Here is a 17,175-nt window from a genome sequence, read left to right on the forward strand (position 1 = left end):
GGTGGAACCGGGTGAATGTGAAGATGCATGGGCATCAGCGTGAGTGAAATTGTCATGCTTTGGTGCATGAGTTTTGCCCGTCGTGTCTGCAAGTGGCAAACCACTCGAGGCATTACCCGTCAATGGCGTGTGTTTTAAAGTGGCATGATGTGAACTAGAACCCTCATGAATGGAGATTGTGCTTGGATGACCTGGCTCACCCGTCGTGTGTTGTTTCGAAACTGCTACTGGCCCATGTGAAGCCTCTTCCTCTGCAGGTGTCGTAAATGATTTTGGTGTGGAGGGAGTGGTTGTCGCATTGAATGCTCGTGACACGGTGGAACCGGGTGAATGTGAAGATGCATGGGCATCAGCGTGAGTGAAATTGTCATGTTCTTGTGACGCCGTTTTGCCCGTCGTGTGAAGAATTGGCAAACTTGTCGATGCATTACCCGTCATTGGCGTGTGCTTCGGACTGGCATGATGTGAACTAGAACCCTCATGAATGGAACTTGGGCTTTGACCTGGCTCACCCGTCGTGTGTTTTGTAGAAACTCCTACTGACCCCTGTGAGATTTCCAATGCAGATGTTGAATGGTGTATAGTGGGTGTGATTGGAACACTTGAATGTTGCTCGGAATTCGGTACAGTGGCCGTGGTATGAAAATAAGTTTGGCTTGTCGAATGGGATTCACTGGGCTTGGTGTGTAGAAATGATTCTTCTGTTGAATTCCATGCAGGGGGCGACGTAGGAGCAACAGATATGTCTGTGGAATGTAATATAGTGGGAGTGGTTGGAACACTTGAGTGTGGGGCCGAATTTAAGACGGTAGGTGTAGTTGGAACATCGGATTTTTCCGTGGAATGAAATACAGTGGGCGTGGTTGGAATATCGGAATTTTCAGTTGAATGAAATACGGTGGGCGTGGTTGGAATATCGGATTTTTCAGTTGAATGAAATACAGTAGGTGTGGCTGGAATATCGGAATTTTCAGTTGAATGAAAAGCGGTGGGCGTGGTTGGAATATCGGATTTTTCAGTTGAATGGAATACAGTGGGCGTGGTTGGAACGACTGATTGTTCAGTTGAATGGAACACAGTGGGCGTGGTTGGAACGATAGTTGAATGGAACACAGTAGATGTGGTTGGAATATCGGATTGTTCAGTTGAATGGAACACAGTGGGCGTGGTTGGAACGATTGATTGTTCAGTTGAATGAAATACAGTGGGCGTGGTGGTAACTTCAGATTGTTCAGTCGAATGAAATACAGTGGGCGTGGTCGGAACGACTGATTGTTCAGTTGAATGGAACATGGTGGGCGTGGTTGGAATATCGGATAATCCCGTCCAATGAAACACAGTGGGCGTAACGGATTGTTCAGTCGAATGCAAAACCGTGGGGGAGACGGATTGTTCAGTCGAATGCAAAACCGTGGGGGAGACGGATTGTTCAGTCGAATGCAAAACCGTGGGGGAGACGGATTGTTCAGTCGAATGCAAAACCGTGGGGGAGACGGATTGTTCAGTCGAATGCAAAACCGTGGGAGGGACGGATTGATCAGTCGAATGTAAAATTGTGGGTGTGACAGATTGCTCTGTCGAATGGAATACAGTGGGAGTGGTTATTTCTGGAGCAACGGATAACTCCGTAGAATGTAATAATGTGGATGACTCATAATTGGTATTTATCGTGCGTTCTGTGGAATGCATGATGGGTGCTTGTGTGGTTAATTTGTCAGTAGTTTCCGTGGAATGATATAACCTGACCGTGGTAAACAATTTGTCTAGCACGGTAACCGTTGTGGAGTGAAACTTGACCATCTTCGGAAGTGCGGTGGTGGAGTGGTACTTTTTGGGAAGAGATGTCGTGTGGGCTTCCGTTGAGCTGAAATCGCTGGTAAGTGACACCTCCTGAGTCGTCAGTTCTGTAAAGAATTAAATATTGGTCATTCAATTTTGTAGTGAAAACATAAACCTGAATTTTATACGTTTGTGGATTAAAAATTCACCAGTTGTAACTTTAATACACATTAAATATTTATACCTCGTTCTGAAGTTGTATGTCGGTCAATGCTGGGATGCTTGTTGTGCTCTTCATCTTCACAGTCTCCTTCGCACTCGCGATATCTCGAGTCGTCATCGTTGTCCTTATCAGCACCTGGTTTATCGCCTGGTTTATTCTTCCGGTGTTTTTTGTGCCGTGGGGGTTTCTTATCATCACCACCATCGCCTTCCTCACTTTTGTCATCGGCGCCTTTGGAAATGATGATGTACTGATTGATCGGGATGACCTGATGGACGGACTTGTCCACGTTGATAAACTCGGGGGAATTTTCTATCACGATGGAAGGCATGGATCGGGTGGAGTGATGTTCGTCTTCGTCGTCATCATCACCTTCGTCTACGATAAGGTAAGAAACTGATGGTAAAATCTAAGCAAATATTAATCCAAGTTTTGAAAATTCTTATAAAGGTTACTACTAACCTGTCCTTGAGGGCGGTTTGACATCGTCTTCTTCGTCGGTATCACGAGACTCCATATTAGATTTCTTACCATGCTCGTCTTCGTCCTTGGAATCATTTTCTTCTCCAGTCCCGTCACTTTGATGTTGTTTTGATACAACCAGGGAATTTATGAGGTCTGGACCGTTGTTATTTCCCGTATCATACAAATCATCTGCATAGTAGGGCTCGTCGTCGCGGGGTAATATGGCATCATCAATTGGTGTTTCCGGTTCTGGGAGATACTCGAACAAGACGGCATTGTTACCCGGTTTCTTCTCATTTTGCGGGTTTGGTATTTTCGGCTTAATATTGTAAAGCTCAAGGTTCTCTTCCGGTTCTATGTAGAAGACGATGAAGTAATCGTTAATCTTGTCGTAGAGGCGGAGATTGCCGTAGAACGATCTGTAAATTTAATAATTTTATCAGTATTGTGATCATTACGGTAATATTTATTGTCTAGTTTGCCGACCCTTTGACCAAATATCCCGTCGCTCTCGAGTACCGTTCACCAATCATGTAACCAGTCACGGGTTGGGCCGAATCAGCCATGTATGAGGAGAGGTCCATGGGTTCCTCGTCGCCAATTGTGATCGTTGAGGTCTGTCAGGCAGAGTTTCTTTTAATTATAATATTTTCGTAACAAAATTTGCCCAAAAGTGATCACTTACCGAGGTGAATGAGCCATACGATTTGACAACGTCTTGAAATAAGCAGATCCTCCCTTTCGGACTGTCAAAGTTGAGGAGCTCCAAGTCGAGGAACACTTTGCAGTCTTTCACCTCATGGAATGTGTGACCTCTGGCGAGAATGGCGGACTTTTTCGGGAGGCCTTGATACCCTTGGGGGACCTTCGTGTTGATGGAGAGGAATTGGAAGGAGGACATCGGGTTTCGCTCCTGGTCGAGGGAGACTACGGAGTCCTCCAGCATGAGCATGTTGAAGAGATCGTTTTCCTCCGCGTCGACATCCATGTTGACATCCACACCGAACGAGTTGGCGAAACGGGGGAGGAGGGCGAGGAGGAGGAATAAAATCCACCAAGAAATTGGGATGAAGCGTCGCAGTTTCATGATGACGTGGAGTAAATTGTCGCAGAGTTGAAGTTCTATTGTATTTGAGAAGTTATCACTTGTTGTCACTTATTGGATGTGGTACGGAAGATAATTCAAATTTCAGGGGTAAAACTTGGTATCGTTGTGCATGGAATGCGAGAAGATTTGGATAATTTTTTCTGAAATTTCCAGACAAAGATGTCTCATTTTTCGAACATTTATCACTAAAAATTTGTATGGAAACTGTTCGAAAATTATGTTCGAAAATTGCAATTAAAACGTTCGGAAATAAGGCCTCATTACCAAGGCTGCTGCGAATTTATTCAAACCATGTACATACGTACATTCCATAATTTTAACAAAGTTAAACCCATGTCACATTTTTATTTGGATGGGATCTCGAAATTGCATAGAATTGTCGTGTGTGTAACGTAATAAAATCCGGAATCGAATAAATGGGTAAATCGTGGAGGATGAGATGAGCATCAAATGCCCTTTATAAATACATGGTCGTGATAAAATTCGTCCATTCCTGTAAATGTGTCGTTTGTTCTCGGAATATTTCCATTTTTGCAATTGGGGAGAATATTGGGGCAGTAAATGCAATCCTGTTTTAAGAGAATGGCTTCATTTGTTCTAATATTGGGCCCATTACACGATTTCTTGTTCCGTACTTTTGTCTCGTCGGGGAAGAAATTATTGTATTGCGGAAACGTGATGACAATAAAATCTTGCTTGGTCCTTGGAATAAATGCGATCGCGAGGAAATGGATGGATCATAACTTTACTGAGGACAGAGCATCTTCTTTACTTTGTAAGCATCAAAATCCAGTCGAGCTATTTTCTGGGTCGACTTTTCTCTTTATCACGTTTGTACCTTTTTTAGCCTGCGTTCTCGTAAAGCGTAGAACAATTTCCGGTGTACCGTCGTCGCGTGGGTGTACCTAAGATTTGGGCGAGTATAACCATCGACATCGAGACAAGTGCGTCCCGAGTTCAAAGTCATTCCTCAAATGAAGTCATTACCAGACGGGAAATTGCCATAAATTGTGGTAAACATCTCGTCCCTTTATACTTCCCTTTAGGGATTCCAATCCCGGACGATTTTTTAAATCCCGGGAATCGGGAATCCCGGTTTTCGCCGTGACAAATCCCGGGAAATTCCGGGATTTTTTCCCGAAATTCAAATATTACCGTATAACTTAGTCAAATTATGGTGCACATGGCTCTAAAAGTACCGAGCCTGAGCATATTTATAATACTTACATTACATATTACATAATATTTACATATCTACTGATGTGTGTTTTCCAAATATGTGCATTCATAAGTATTATTATAAAGTATGCTATTTTCTGGCATACACATGATAGTAACACAAATTAGCGAGCATATTGTTTTGCCTGCTATGATAAATGCAAAATTTCGATGTATTGTGGTAGCTCAATTTTCGTCATCTATCTTGGAGAGGTGATGAGAAAAAGTTTGATAATTTCATTCCAGAAAACATAAATAATTAATCAAGGGTTCGCCACCATGTTAACCAGAAATGCACAAACTTAAGTTTAGCAGTATTATTTGGCCTAAATCGCGAACAATTATTCAAAAACTACAATTGGACATGGAATTTGGCAATTCAAAAATTTCAAGCTCAAATATACGAACTACCTCGTTCAGTCAAAAAGCTTTTCATTCAGCCTTAAATTCATCGACTAAAATTTGGAATCACTTGTAACGTTTTAGTGTTTTTGGGCATACGTGATTTCGGATTCCATAATTATGCCGAAAATACGGCGTTCTTGTTGCTTCAATTTAATATCTGACATCTAAATTAGAAAATTTTAAGTTCCATGTTGTATTAAAAATTTTATTTGTGAATTAAATACAAAATTTGGATGAATATTCGAAAAATACGGCTACCAATATTGTTTAGAATGTAAATTTTCGACTTTAGGATCAATTTTGACTGGTTATGCTCTTCAAAGCTTTTTCTTACCAATCATATAACCGAAAATTATATAAAACTGCTATTAAAATAGTAAATTACAAGTAATTTCACTTCTGAATGACAAATTGAAAAATCCCGAAATTCCGGGATTTCAGTCATTCAAATCCCGGGAATTCCCGGGAATTAAATCCCGAAAAATCCCGGGACTGGAACCCCTACTTCCCTTGTTGCGAAAGGGCCACGAATTATTTCAAAGAAGTATTCCTCGAGAAAAATAACTGTAAAAGATAACATGCTCGTCATATCTGATTTCTGGTGTCTATGAAAGAGGAAAGAGGAAGGAATGAGGGTATAAATTTTCAAGTACACAAAAACTTGTTCTACGACGAATAACGGATGAGGAGGTGTTACGCAACGATATATATTTTTGTCCAGTCCAGTCGTCCTAACATTTTTAATTGCCAAGTAAAAAGCACAAGACGAAAGAAATGCAAATATTACATTGCATAACCAGCTCGTCTAGACCATACCAAACTTTTGAAATAATGAGATAAAAATTTCCCCCATATAATTCAGGAAACCATTGCAAAAACCAGACTCTTCCCGTCCTTGCAGTGGGTCCATGATCACATTCATGCCGCCCATATCCCACCACACGGTCGTAACAATAAGAAACACATCTATATATTTACCCCATTTTGTTTCATTTCATGTTTGGTTTTCTAGTTTTCTAGTACATATACTTGTTGTTGTTGTAAATTCATGAATAAAATATTTCGGATTTGGTTTCATGAGCTCAATTCTAATACCAAAATCCAAATTATTTATACATTCATGAATGACTTTGCCTTCTGCCTTGCTTGGCTTTCTCTCTCCTTCAACTTGAGCTTGGTGGCGTTATGTTATGTGCATACATTCGAAAAACAAACTGTTCCACTTTTGATGTCTGGAAGAGAGGGAGAGACGGAGAGACTTTACATTTCATGGCGTGGTGGCTTTACTACTGATACCACATGAGATGGAGGTCGTACCTCGTACGTACTGCTGCGGTATCGCATCACACCGTGTTATTGTCCATTATGCTTGTTCACTTCATTACATTATTTAAAGAGACCTGCATTCCAGCCGACCTCAGCAAGAAGGCCTGCGTTGACATGAGGGTGTGTATACGTACCATAGAAATGTAACGACGGTATCGGGCGATTTAAAGGTTTCTGACCTCTACCCGGGCATGTGTTGGATGGTTGGATGGATCTGCATTTTGGACATGTTCATCTAATTTTTTGCTCTACTAACCTTTCCATCAAATAATTATTATCTTTACCCACTTACCATGTATACGGGTAGAGAATCGTATTTGACTACAAAGTGGTCTTTTCAGCCACATTACTCGATTTTGGCTTCTTTTTCGACCGACTTGGCCAATGTGGAAGAGGAAGGAGTTGAGTGAGTACAGAAATCTGAATGAATTGAGATTCTGCCAAGAAATCAGGCCAGATTCGAATGCAATTTCTCTCACTCGACGTCCAATCTCGTTTCAAAAGGGAGACGATGGGTCAGGACAAACTCCACGACGTCAGAAAAAAACACCCTTTTTGTGTACTTTGTGCAGCAAGAGGCAAGAAAACGTAACGAGTCTTGACAATATTGGCTCGATGTTCAAGCAGAAAGCAAAGTGCAGTGTGGAGGGGGTGCGGAAGAAATCAATCGTGACGTCGTCAATGGCCTTGAACTGAACCATCCAGCCGAACTAGACCACAAAATAAGTTGCGGAATGGATTGAGCAGTCTAAAAATGTCGTAATAATTTGGTCAGCTTTTTCGATTATTCGATTTGAAATACGGATCGTGAAGCATATTTTTGGCTTGTTGCAGCAGAAGAAATCAAATTTGTGCGACGAGGTGTGGCTCGATTGCTTCTTTTAAAAATAAGTGTAAAAGCATCTATTTTGAGGGTTTCATTACATTTTGGCGTCATACTTTAACATGAAATTGGTTCACATTGTGAGATTCTCAGCAACCCTGAAGTTTTTTAGTGCAAAACCAACTGAGGAGGGGAGCTTGCGAGGTTGATAATAACAGATCTCGATGCCCTTTGGATATGTGATAGGGTCTCATGAGTGTACTAAAACCCTGAAGTGGTTTGACTCCATGGCCACATTTGCGCCCGCCACACCCACTCAAAAATGCCCAAAAAACGCTTTCACTCCAGTTTTCACTCACTCAAATCCACGCCAGAAATCCAATTTTACTCGGATTTTGAAATTTCTTTCATCATTACGCTCCCAGATAGTTGCTTTCTTCAATTCCATATCAAACTCAATTTTGCTGATGATTATTTCGCAGGCGTAATTTGAGTTGTTGATTACTACAACAATCCTCATTCAGAATTTCAAATTTTAAAAATACTAAAAAAATTGGGTTTGATATTGGATTGAAGAAAGCAACTATCTGGGAGTGTAATGATGAAAGAAATTTCAAAATCCGAGTAAAATTGGATTTTTGACGTGGATTTGAGTGAGTGAAAACTGGAGTGAAAGCGTTTTTTGGACATTTTTGAGTGGGTGTGGCGGGCGCAAATGTGGCCATGGAGTCAAACCACTTCAGGGTTTTAGTACACTCATGAGACCCTACCACATATCCAAAGGGCATCGAGATCTGTTATTATCAACCTCGCAAGCTCCCCTCCTGAAAGTAAGTGTAAGACGACGACGCATGCATGCCCCGAAAGAATCACGGTCACACTGTAATTTATTTTATCCATGTCCATAACTCACTTTTGGCAATTAGAGCATAAAACCAAACCAAACCACAGAAACGTAGTGTGCAAAAGCTGGGTTTTCTTTTTCTCATTGCGTCTTGTCACGTACTGTCGGTTCTTTCTTTCTTGATTTCTATTTTCATCTCTAAATTAATACGCGAACCCATTAAAATAATAAAGTAGCGTCGTTTGATAATAATTGTAATACATAATTTGATACAATTGTTTAATTCTGAGAAGGTTAAAAATCGCTATTCATTTTGTTCAAGTCATTCACAAAATCGAAGACTACAATAGATTTTGAATAACAATCAATTACTAAATAATAGCTTTTTTATCGGCATTGTTTTCCATTGTGGTTGGAAATTGCGAAAATAATTGGCACGTGTAGTAAAGTAAGCATGACCGCATATGGTACTACCAATATCAGCGGTGAAGTCATTCATCGTCACCCATCCTGGGAAAACGTCGTCATTCACAGAAACCATGGCCAAATTATCGTCATCCTTGACATCGTCCTGTCTCACATTCCTCGTCCTCATCTCTTTTAACCCCATCACCAAGGTCGCCTCTTTCCCCACAGGCGCCCCCAACGGTACCTGCGCCACGTTGATGCCTGGCCATGGACACCCTGCTCAAACGTCCCCGTCGCCATATAAACTCGCCTTGGACACGACGAGTGTTAAGCCTGGGGAGAAAATAAAGCTCACGATTTCCGGTAAGCCAGGATTGAAAGGTTTTCTCGCCCAAGGGCGGAAGCACAGCGGGACAGGGGACACAACCCCCCACGGAATATTTACGAGTGGTGGGCCGGACTCAAAAACGATAACGTGTCACCATGACCATGCCTCGATCACGCATACGAACAACGATGTCAAGAACTCCATCAGCGTGACCTGGACTGCCCCCCAGGAAAAGGGAAAATATCAAATTTTGTAAGTTTTGAATTTTTGAAAATAATTATGACATGATAATATCTTTGATTTTGATCTCTTTTTCAGAGTAACGACTGTTCAGTCATTCAAAATATACTGGGTTGCACAGGTCGCGGACAGTATCGATGTGCAATAACGATTGAATCAATTTTATTATAAAATTCTACTGATTTGCATGCCTTGACTCCTATTAAAATTAGAATTCTATAAAAAAAAACTGTGTAAAACTGTCAGCCTTTGATCTTATTTCACTTCCACGTTCAGTTTAGGTATGCAGAACCTGTTCGATCCAATCCAACTGGAAAAGTAGCCGTGTGTGTAGGTAGGAAGACCTCAATAAAAACGTAGCTTCGTATCGGTGCGTGGATTTGCCTGTACCGGAAATGGAGCCAATTTGTTCTCCGACTAAACCAACATCCTGCACAAGGCTGAGAACAAGAATTTCTTTCTATGCATTCAAATCACCAAAATTATACATGTTCCTGCCTATAATGGTGATACTCGAATAAAATACTTTCCCATATGCGCTTCTGAAATCTTTTTTTTTCTCCCCTGATAACGTTAGTTTAGCAATAAGGGCCTTTTTCATGTATGTACACGTGTATGTAGTCACACTTAATCACGTGATGGGGGACGCCGTAGATTCAGTTTTTTTATGGAGGAGGGAGACGTTGGTGACTATTATTTTTTGTATTACGCGATCGTTTAAAAATAAATTGGTTCTTTTTTACAATTGTTAAAATGGAGAGGAGGATGGAGGTGAAAGGGTACATGTTTTTTTTTCAGGGGAATTAAATTGTATCGCATTTTTATGTAGAATTTCGACTTATTTGCGTCAATCGGACAAGGAGTGGGAGCAGGATAGATAAATTAAAGTCCGGAACACATTTTGTTTCTTTATAACCCGTCCAAAATTGAATTGACTTGTTGAACTTGTTTTAGGTACTTATTATGTAATCGGCTCGCTCACCGTGAAATTTAAACTCTTTCGAAAGGTTAAATTCTAAACATGTTGACTCGTGCGTTGTGGGTTGAAGGAAAATGGCAGGAAAGCGTGAAGATCATGTGCATCCCGGATAAATAAAAGTAATTTCGTACACCGTAGGCAGACATGTAAATAGATAAATAAATAATCGAAATGTAGAACGTCATCATAACAGAACGTGATACATATTTTCCTCGAAATTCCGTACTTTTGTGCACCCCCTCAATGCAAGCAAATCAATCAAGTCAAGGCTAGAAATACTTAGCTTCCTGTCACCCTCGAAGAACAATAAATGCGCCCTAAATAAATTTGCACTGAACTTTTGACACGTTTAATAATTGACAGTGACAACCATATTTTCACAAAGTCGGGTCATCCCTCTGATGGATAGATAGTCCCAACTCAGTAACGAACGACTTGGTTAACAAATTTAGGAAACAATGCGAACAAGAAGTGACTAAATGTCACGTCACGAAACATGATGATGACAGGATTAGTTTAGTTCAATTTGGAAAATCTTGTCTGAATGTGAGGTCCCTTTAAGAAGAAGAAAGTTACTCGTCTTTTGCTCTCTGAATATGCATTTATGTACGAATAGCTGGGCAAATCTTGGTTTGAAAATTTGCTCCACTTCGTTCCATGGCGCTTATAAGTTTGCATTCTTCTTTTCTTTACAATACATGCCGACAAAGTTACAACTTCCGTTCTTCATACGCCAGCCACTATTTACACGCGATTTACGGGAAAGGAATTAATTTTCGGGTGAAATTTGCAATATGATAAATTACTCGGAGTGAGTGACTTTATTCGGCCGACCCAGTAAAATAAAATGGTTGACAGTAACTAAAAGTCACACAATTCTTCATAATGATGACATTTTCCGACTTGCTTGGATTTTACTGCTGGGAATGGTACATGTTCTCCAGTGCAGACCTATATGCATATTAACCTAATTAAATTTAATTATACTAAAAATTCCAGGCAGTTAAAAGACCAAATAAAGTAAGTGCTTTCTTCCTCGTAATTGGGGTGAAGGATTTTCCACTCTACATTCATCCCGGATTTCTTGAGATAATCAAGACCTTGCTGAAGCCAATTTTAATACCCTTCTCTCGCCATTGTCTTTATAACGAAATTGACAAAGATATCGCCGTTCGTATCCGATTTCAAAATTCCATCCAAAGAGTTAATAAGTTTAAGTGGAATGAAGGCGAAAAATTAAGCGTGCAGTAGAACTCCGTACGTATAAGCATGGATGGATGGGTAGGTTCATTATTAAGCACACGATAACTAATTCGTATAGTGGAGGAGGAAGACCTCTTGGTTTTAGTTTTCATTTAATACATAACAATGGTAACAAGTCGTTCTTCTTATCTTATATCACTCACTTCACCGAGTGTAAGGCAGACAAGGAGAGGAAATGGTGGAGCGGGGGCACGAGAGAAAGTTGAAGTTGACTAAAGAGCTTACTTATTACGAAGAGGAGGAGGACGAGAACTAATGCCAAAGACAAGTTGGACGAGGACTAATAGGATTTATGGATCTCGTATTCTTCCTCCTTTTCCCTCTGTCACTTCTCCTAAATTTAAGGCTAAACTCTCCTCCGCCTAATAACTGGGTTGTCTCGTATCTATATTCCATTGTACGGGAATAAATAGAAATTTGCGAAATTCGCTACTTTATGCGAAGAAATACATATTACAACAATGGGATACATTTTGAGGAGAAAATATGTATCTCGGCAGTAACATAAGTAAAGATCCAGACTGTTTATATGGTGGATTGTAATATTTGCAAAATGGTGTGACTGGAAAGTCAATTAGTTTAAAGTGTGCCAAATTTTGCTACTGTTGGAAACCACTGATGGAAATGTATTATTTTTATGAAATTATTTTTTTCTAAGATCATCGGTCCTTGGGTGCCTGTTACTTTATTGCACTTCATTTCAAGATTTCTGAAATTACGTTATTTTTTCCTGAATTTTCACGAACTTACCGTCCCATATTTAATTTTCCTCTAAAATCCCCCAATTTTCCCTGTCTGGTTGCATGTATTGCAATGAAATAAATTGATTGGTACATTTGAAATTGAGGTCAGTCTCGACCGCTTTTGCAGCCAACGAAATAAATTCAGGGTGCAGTTCAGTCAAGCCAGAACAAAGAAAAGGAAAAGTAAAGGAGTCGAATTCTTCTTGACCGCCCACTTTCTCTCTCCATCATTCCCCACGGAGACGGAAAGCAGACGTGGGAATATGCACACGCGATCTGCAGCTTAATAAGTGAACGACCCTCTTACATGACTACCTGCATTCTGACACTTCAACTCCCTCCTTGAAATGTGGACATGTTGCATTCCACCAGCCAAAAACATGGCCATGATGTCGATACTACATAATTCCTGGCTTTATATTCACTCAGAAATCCCAAATCAATCACCCACCGAAGGTGAAACGTCCCCCCTTTCTTACGAAATAATAATAAGGAGCCTTCATGCAAATATTCAGTTATGGTTGAAGGTTGTTATATACTTTTGTAACTTAGCATAACACATTTCAGCACAAATTTTGCCCAAAAGTGAAGCGAAACAAAAGAAGGAAATTAACATTTTCCCCGATTTCACTTCCGGTGAAAGTTACAAAAGCAGGAGGGCTATTATGTGCGTACAGTAAACTACACCCATTTAATTTAGTCACAGAGAACGAGGAAAACTTGAAATCTTAAACTTTCTCGGAGAGAAGATGTACGTACAGTTTTGCGGGTTGGTTGGTGAGGGTTTGTTAATTTTAATTGTACAGGAGAAGTCGAATTACCCGTTACAAACGACACCCACTAAGGGACAGGCTGTCTCTGGTGGGAGAAAGTGTCAGGCAAACTACGTGTTCCTATGTACATACGTTGGAAGCTGAAACACGCCAACTTCTTCAGCCTAACGGTATGACCCAGCTTCACCGTTTATTTAGTCATGGAATTTGAACCACAACTTGCCTTTTGCGTGATTGAATTTTACACCAAATTCACAAAACCATAACAAACTTATCTCTTTACATAACTTTAATTTGTACGAGTATTTGACTTACATAAATATTTTTGTCTTGTTATTTCCAATCATTCCAGACCAACGTAAAATACACTCGAACACTAACAGGGTCTAAATCTACGTATTCATTCCAATCTTTCTCCAATTTGTGGGTATGCATTTACATACAACTGTAAAATACTTACTTGCGGGTGTCTAAAGGAATTTGGGTGGGTTCGTTAACACGCAGCACGTTCAACTCTGTATTTACTTTCTAGTTGAGAATCTTATTTCTAAATCGTGTTATTACGTAAGTGTATTCCAGTAGTTGCGTCGTATTCATCACGGCCTGTTAAAATTTATCGGTTTGTTGTGCGTAGTTGAGCTAGGTCAATTTCACTGGAGGATTCAGTCCAGTCAAGTGTGAAGGAAGCAAGTAGGGAATACACGATATTTGGCTGTGTGGTTCAATAACGAAACGACACAATTAATGGGTATGGGTGGTGGATGGCTTTATAATTTTGGCCGCCTGAAAATGTCCACCAATAAAGAAGCTACCAGACAGATACTGATATTTCCACTCCATTGCGCAAAGTAATGAATTTATTTGGTCCATTTCCAATCCAAAGGGGCATGTGGACATAATTGCGAAACAACCAAATACGTCCTCCATAATTTATTTCTTGTGTACTTCGGATACAAAATAATAATTAACTCTAAAATATAACCGGAAGTGAAAGCAATTAAAATTTTGTTATGTAACAAACTCCAACAACCTAAATATCAACCTGTTACAAGGATTGAGCCACACGAATAATTAGGTAGCTGGAATGTCGAGTCAAAAGTGTCCCATTTTTTGCCCTACAAAATATGCACTTTATTCGAATTGCAAAATATTGTATGTAGCACGACACAATAAAGTTGGGACTCAATCTTCCCCCGGTCCGTAAGGGAACCCGCTTTCACTTGATCTCAAAGGAGTGCAACCTCACATTTCTGAACTGCTTTGCTCTCTGGCCACCGTCAAAACGGACCAAAACCAACTTGCAACTCGACCCGGTAAAGTATGCATCCTTAAATTTATGTAGTGCAAACTATTCGAAGCGAGAAGAAGAAGGACGGAAATCCGTCAATCCTTTCACTATGTAGTACACCCAGCTTTCACTCCCTGCACTTCAAAAAGTATGGACTGGATTTGCAGTGAAATCCTCCATTTCGCGACCCATTTCACATAACACCTTCAAGAGAGAGATTCCCACTCCGTTTCCTTTTGAAAATCGACATTTCAATGCATTTATTTCCATTGAAGACGTGATTTTTCAAATTTACAAGAAAGGAGTGCATACATTAAACTGGAATCAATTTGAGATACGATTCCATTCAATTTCGTTTTAAAAGAGAAATCCTCCTACCGACTGACCTCGACCCAGGCGTCGACACTCCCAGAAGTAAGAAAAGGTTACGTAAATCGCGCATTCTATTTAAGCAAAAAAACAGGATACGTGATACCTCTTGTTGTTGACTCGTGCAAGGGAAACTTTTCACTTTCTCCGCCTCCTCAAAAAACACGAGAAATTAAAGAGCACAAAGAGACAGGGACGAATCCAATTAGCAAAATAACTCCTTTCTCTCCTCATACAATTAATTACGTGTGGGTGGATTGATTTGATTTGTATTTAATAAATAAATATTTACGTCCATCCAGCTCACGTCATTTCTTTCTTGGGAGGAATTGGGTTACCGTTTCTTATTGAAAATTCCTACAATCTTTCTCTAAATAGAGGGAGAGAAGAAAAAACCATGTAATGTAAAGAGCAGGCCACCACCACTCACTTTGCTCTCGACGTGACCTAGCTGTTAACCAGGATTCATTATTTAGGTTTTATCTCGAAAATAGACTCCACTAAACGGAGAAGAGTGTCTTAAGTTTGGTTTAGTTTACTGGTCAAGTATTGATGTCGGTCGGTGTGGTGAAAGCTGTCCAGTCCAAGGTTACGAGAGTCTGTTGTCTGCAATCACTCCTTGGTCCGGCTCGATGTTAAATAGTTTGAAATCTCTCCATCATCATGACCCATTCCGGTTTTCAGCCTTTCATCATCATCCAGGAATTGTAGCGGGGTGCTCAACTGTGCAATAAGCGTGAACACTGGAGGAAGGAGAAGACCTCTTCACAAACTTGGCATTCTGATGTAGTGCACTGCAGCTTCTCGACCATGCTACTCACCACGACGACTACTTATGTATGAAAGGAAGCAGCAGCAGCATTTAGCACAACAACTACAACTGCACACACAAACAAAATTGATCTACATCGTGATTGTGGAGTGGGTGAAAGCAAGTCGAGTCCAGATGAGCCGAGAGCAACTGGATGGATCGACGTGAAGTATAAAATGAAATAAAATCATCTCTCTCTCTGACTGACGGGCTAGGCCAAATTTCAATAAATTGGGAAATTCTTCCTTCCTCCTTGAAAATAAAAAGTGACCTCTAAAACTCGAGCGCAGTATATTTCATTTAAAATTAATAATGATAAAATTTGTGTGCTGGCTGTGGTTTCCTCTCTGCTGCTCGCTCCAGCGGTTCATGATACATGCGATGATGCATTAATTGCATTCTTGTAAATGGAGAGGAGACTCTCAACTTTATAATAAATAATATTACATACTTGTAGAAAACTTGGGTGGGGGAGAGTGAGTAAAAGTGAAATCGGTTTCCGTAATCGGATCAGCTCTAACATTTTGTTACAAAGAAAGAAAGACTCTCCCCTTTATTTACTTCTACATACTCAACTTTCACCATAATGTAATTCACGACTGGATTCATAATTCACTTGATAATTTCAAAATTCTCGTCGGTAGGTGTTTGTGTTTGTTGTTCAAAATTTTATTGTGCGTTTGAATTCATCAGAGCGGACCACTTTCCCTACAACACACCAGCCATCACTCGTACTATTACCGCACCTTTTGTTACTAATGCAGCCAAGCGTATCGAAATGGTAGTAAATCGTGTTCCTTTATTTGGTAGTGAATTTCATTTCGCTGCTTTCTCTCTCCTCTCGGATAGAACAACAAGGAGGAGAGGAGGAAACTAGACCAGAATGGGAAGGGCAACAACCAACATCAAGCAAGTGTAGAAAATGGAATGAAATTCGATGTAGCACTTTCTCTTTACTTGAGCTGCTGACAATGTTCTAAATTTCTCAAATTTCGATGAAATACGTCACTTCGAATAAAATAAAGCTCAGACTCACGTCCAATTCGGGTTGATCTCGGGACAGGCAAGAATCAACAATGGAGGGACTCGTTCAACCAAAACATTTACTTTACTTGGTACACTATAGATTTCGCGATATTTTTGCAACATTTTTTCTTTCTGTTCAGGGATAAAAAGTGTTGAACTTGCGAATTTTTTTGAAGGGGTTAGTAAACTGTTTGATTTTGCTACTATGTACCTGGTTGTTTTTATTTATTTGTTTTCTACTCTTTTATTTTAGAAACGTACAATTTTCAAATTGTGAAAATAACAAGGAATAAGTACGATGAATGGGGGAGAAAACAAGTAAACAGAAAACATTCGGTTGGCTAGATGATTTCCGAGTTTGCTTGTAATTTCGCAATTCTGCAGGATTCGCATTGTCCAAATTTGATATCTGTGTAACTTTGGCTCAAGTAATGGCATAAAAATAAGAGGATGATTTTGCATTAGTGGAGGAAGAGAAAGGCGCCGAATTACATACTTATCGCTTTCTCGACTATCTTGCAAAGGAAGCGGAAGAAGCGAGTGATACTTTATTATATGAATTAATCGACACTAAATTTTACATATCCGTGTGGGAGTGATACATAGCATGCCAAATTAATGGGTCAGATTTGGATTTTGCATGTAATCGAGTCTCCCTATTGCCAGCTTTAAAGTTACATAAGTAATAAGTAGAATAAAACAATGCAGTTTCGAACCCAATAATTTCCCATGTTTGCGAATTGTAATGGCAGTGTC

At 40.0% G+C, this 17,175-nt stretch overlaps 1 protein-coding gene across 1 annotated transcript; it reads left to right on the plus strand.

The window, feature by feature from the left end:
* The first annotated feature begins 8,640 nt into the window (after nt 1–8,640).
* Nucleotides 8,641–9,386, plus strand: LOC110862839 (putative defense protein 3). The gene is made up of 2 exons (XM_022112046.2): nt 8,641–9,179; nt 9,246–9,386. Exons 1-2 carry the CDS (start codon nt 8,656–8,658, stop codon nt 9,313–9,315), a joined length of 594 nt encoding a protein of 197 aa, XP_021967738.2. The 5' UTR covers nt 8,641–8,655; the 3' UTR covers nt 9,316–9,386.
* Nucleotides 9,387–17,175: the final 7,789 nt, after the last annotated feature.

Source organism: Folsomia candida, unplaced genomic scaffold (genome assembly GCF_002217175.1).
Source record: "Folsomia candida strain VU population unplaced genomic scaffold, ASM221717v1 Fcan01_Sc072, whole genome shotgun sequence".
NCBI lineage: Eukaryota > Metazoa > Arthropoda > Collembola > Entomobryomorpha > Isotomidae > Folsomia > Folsomia candida.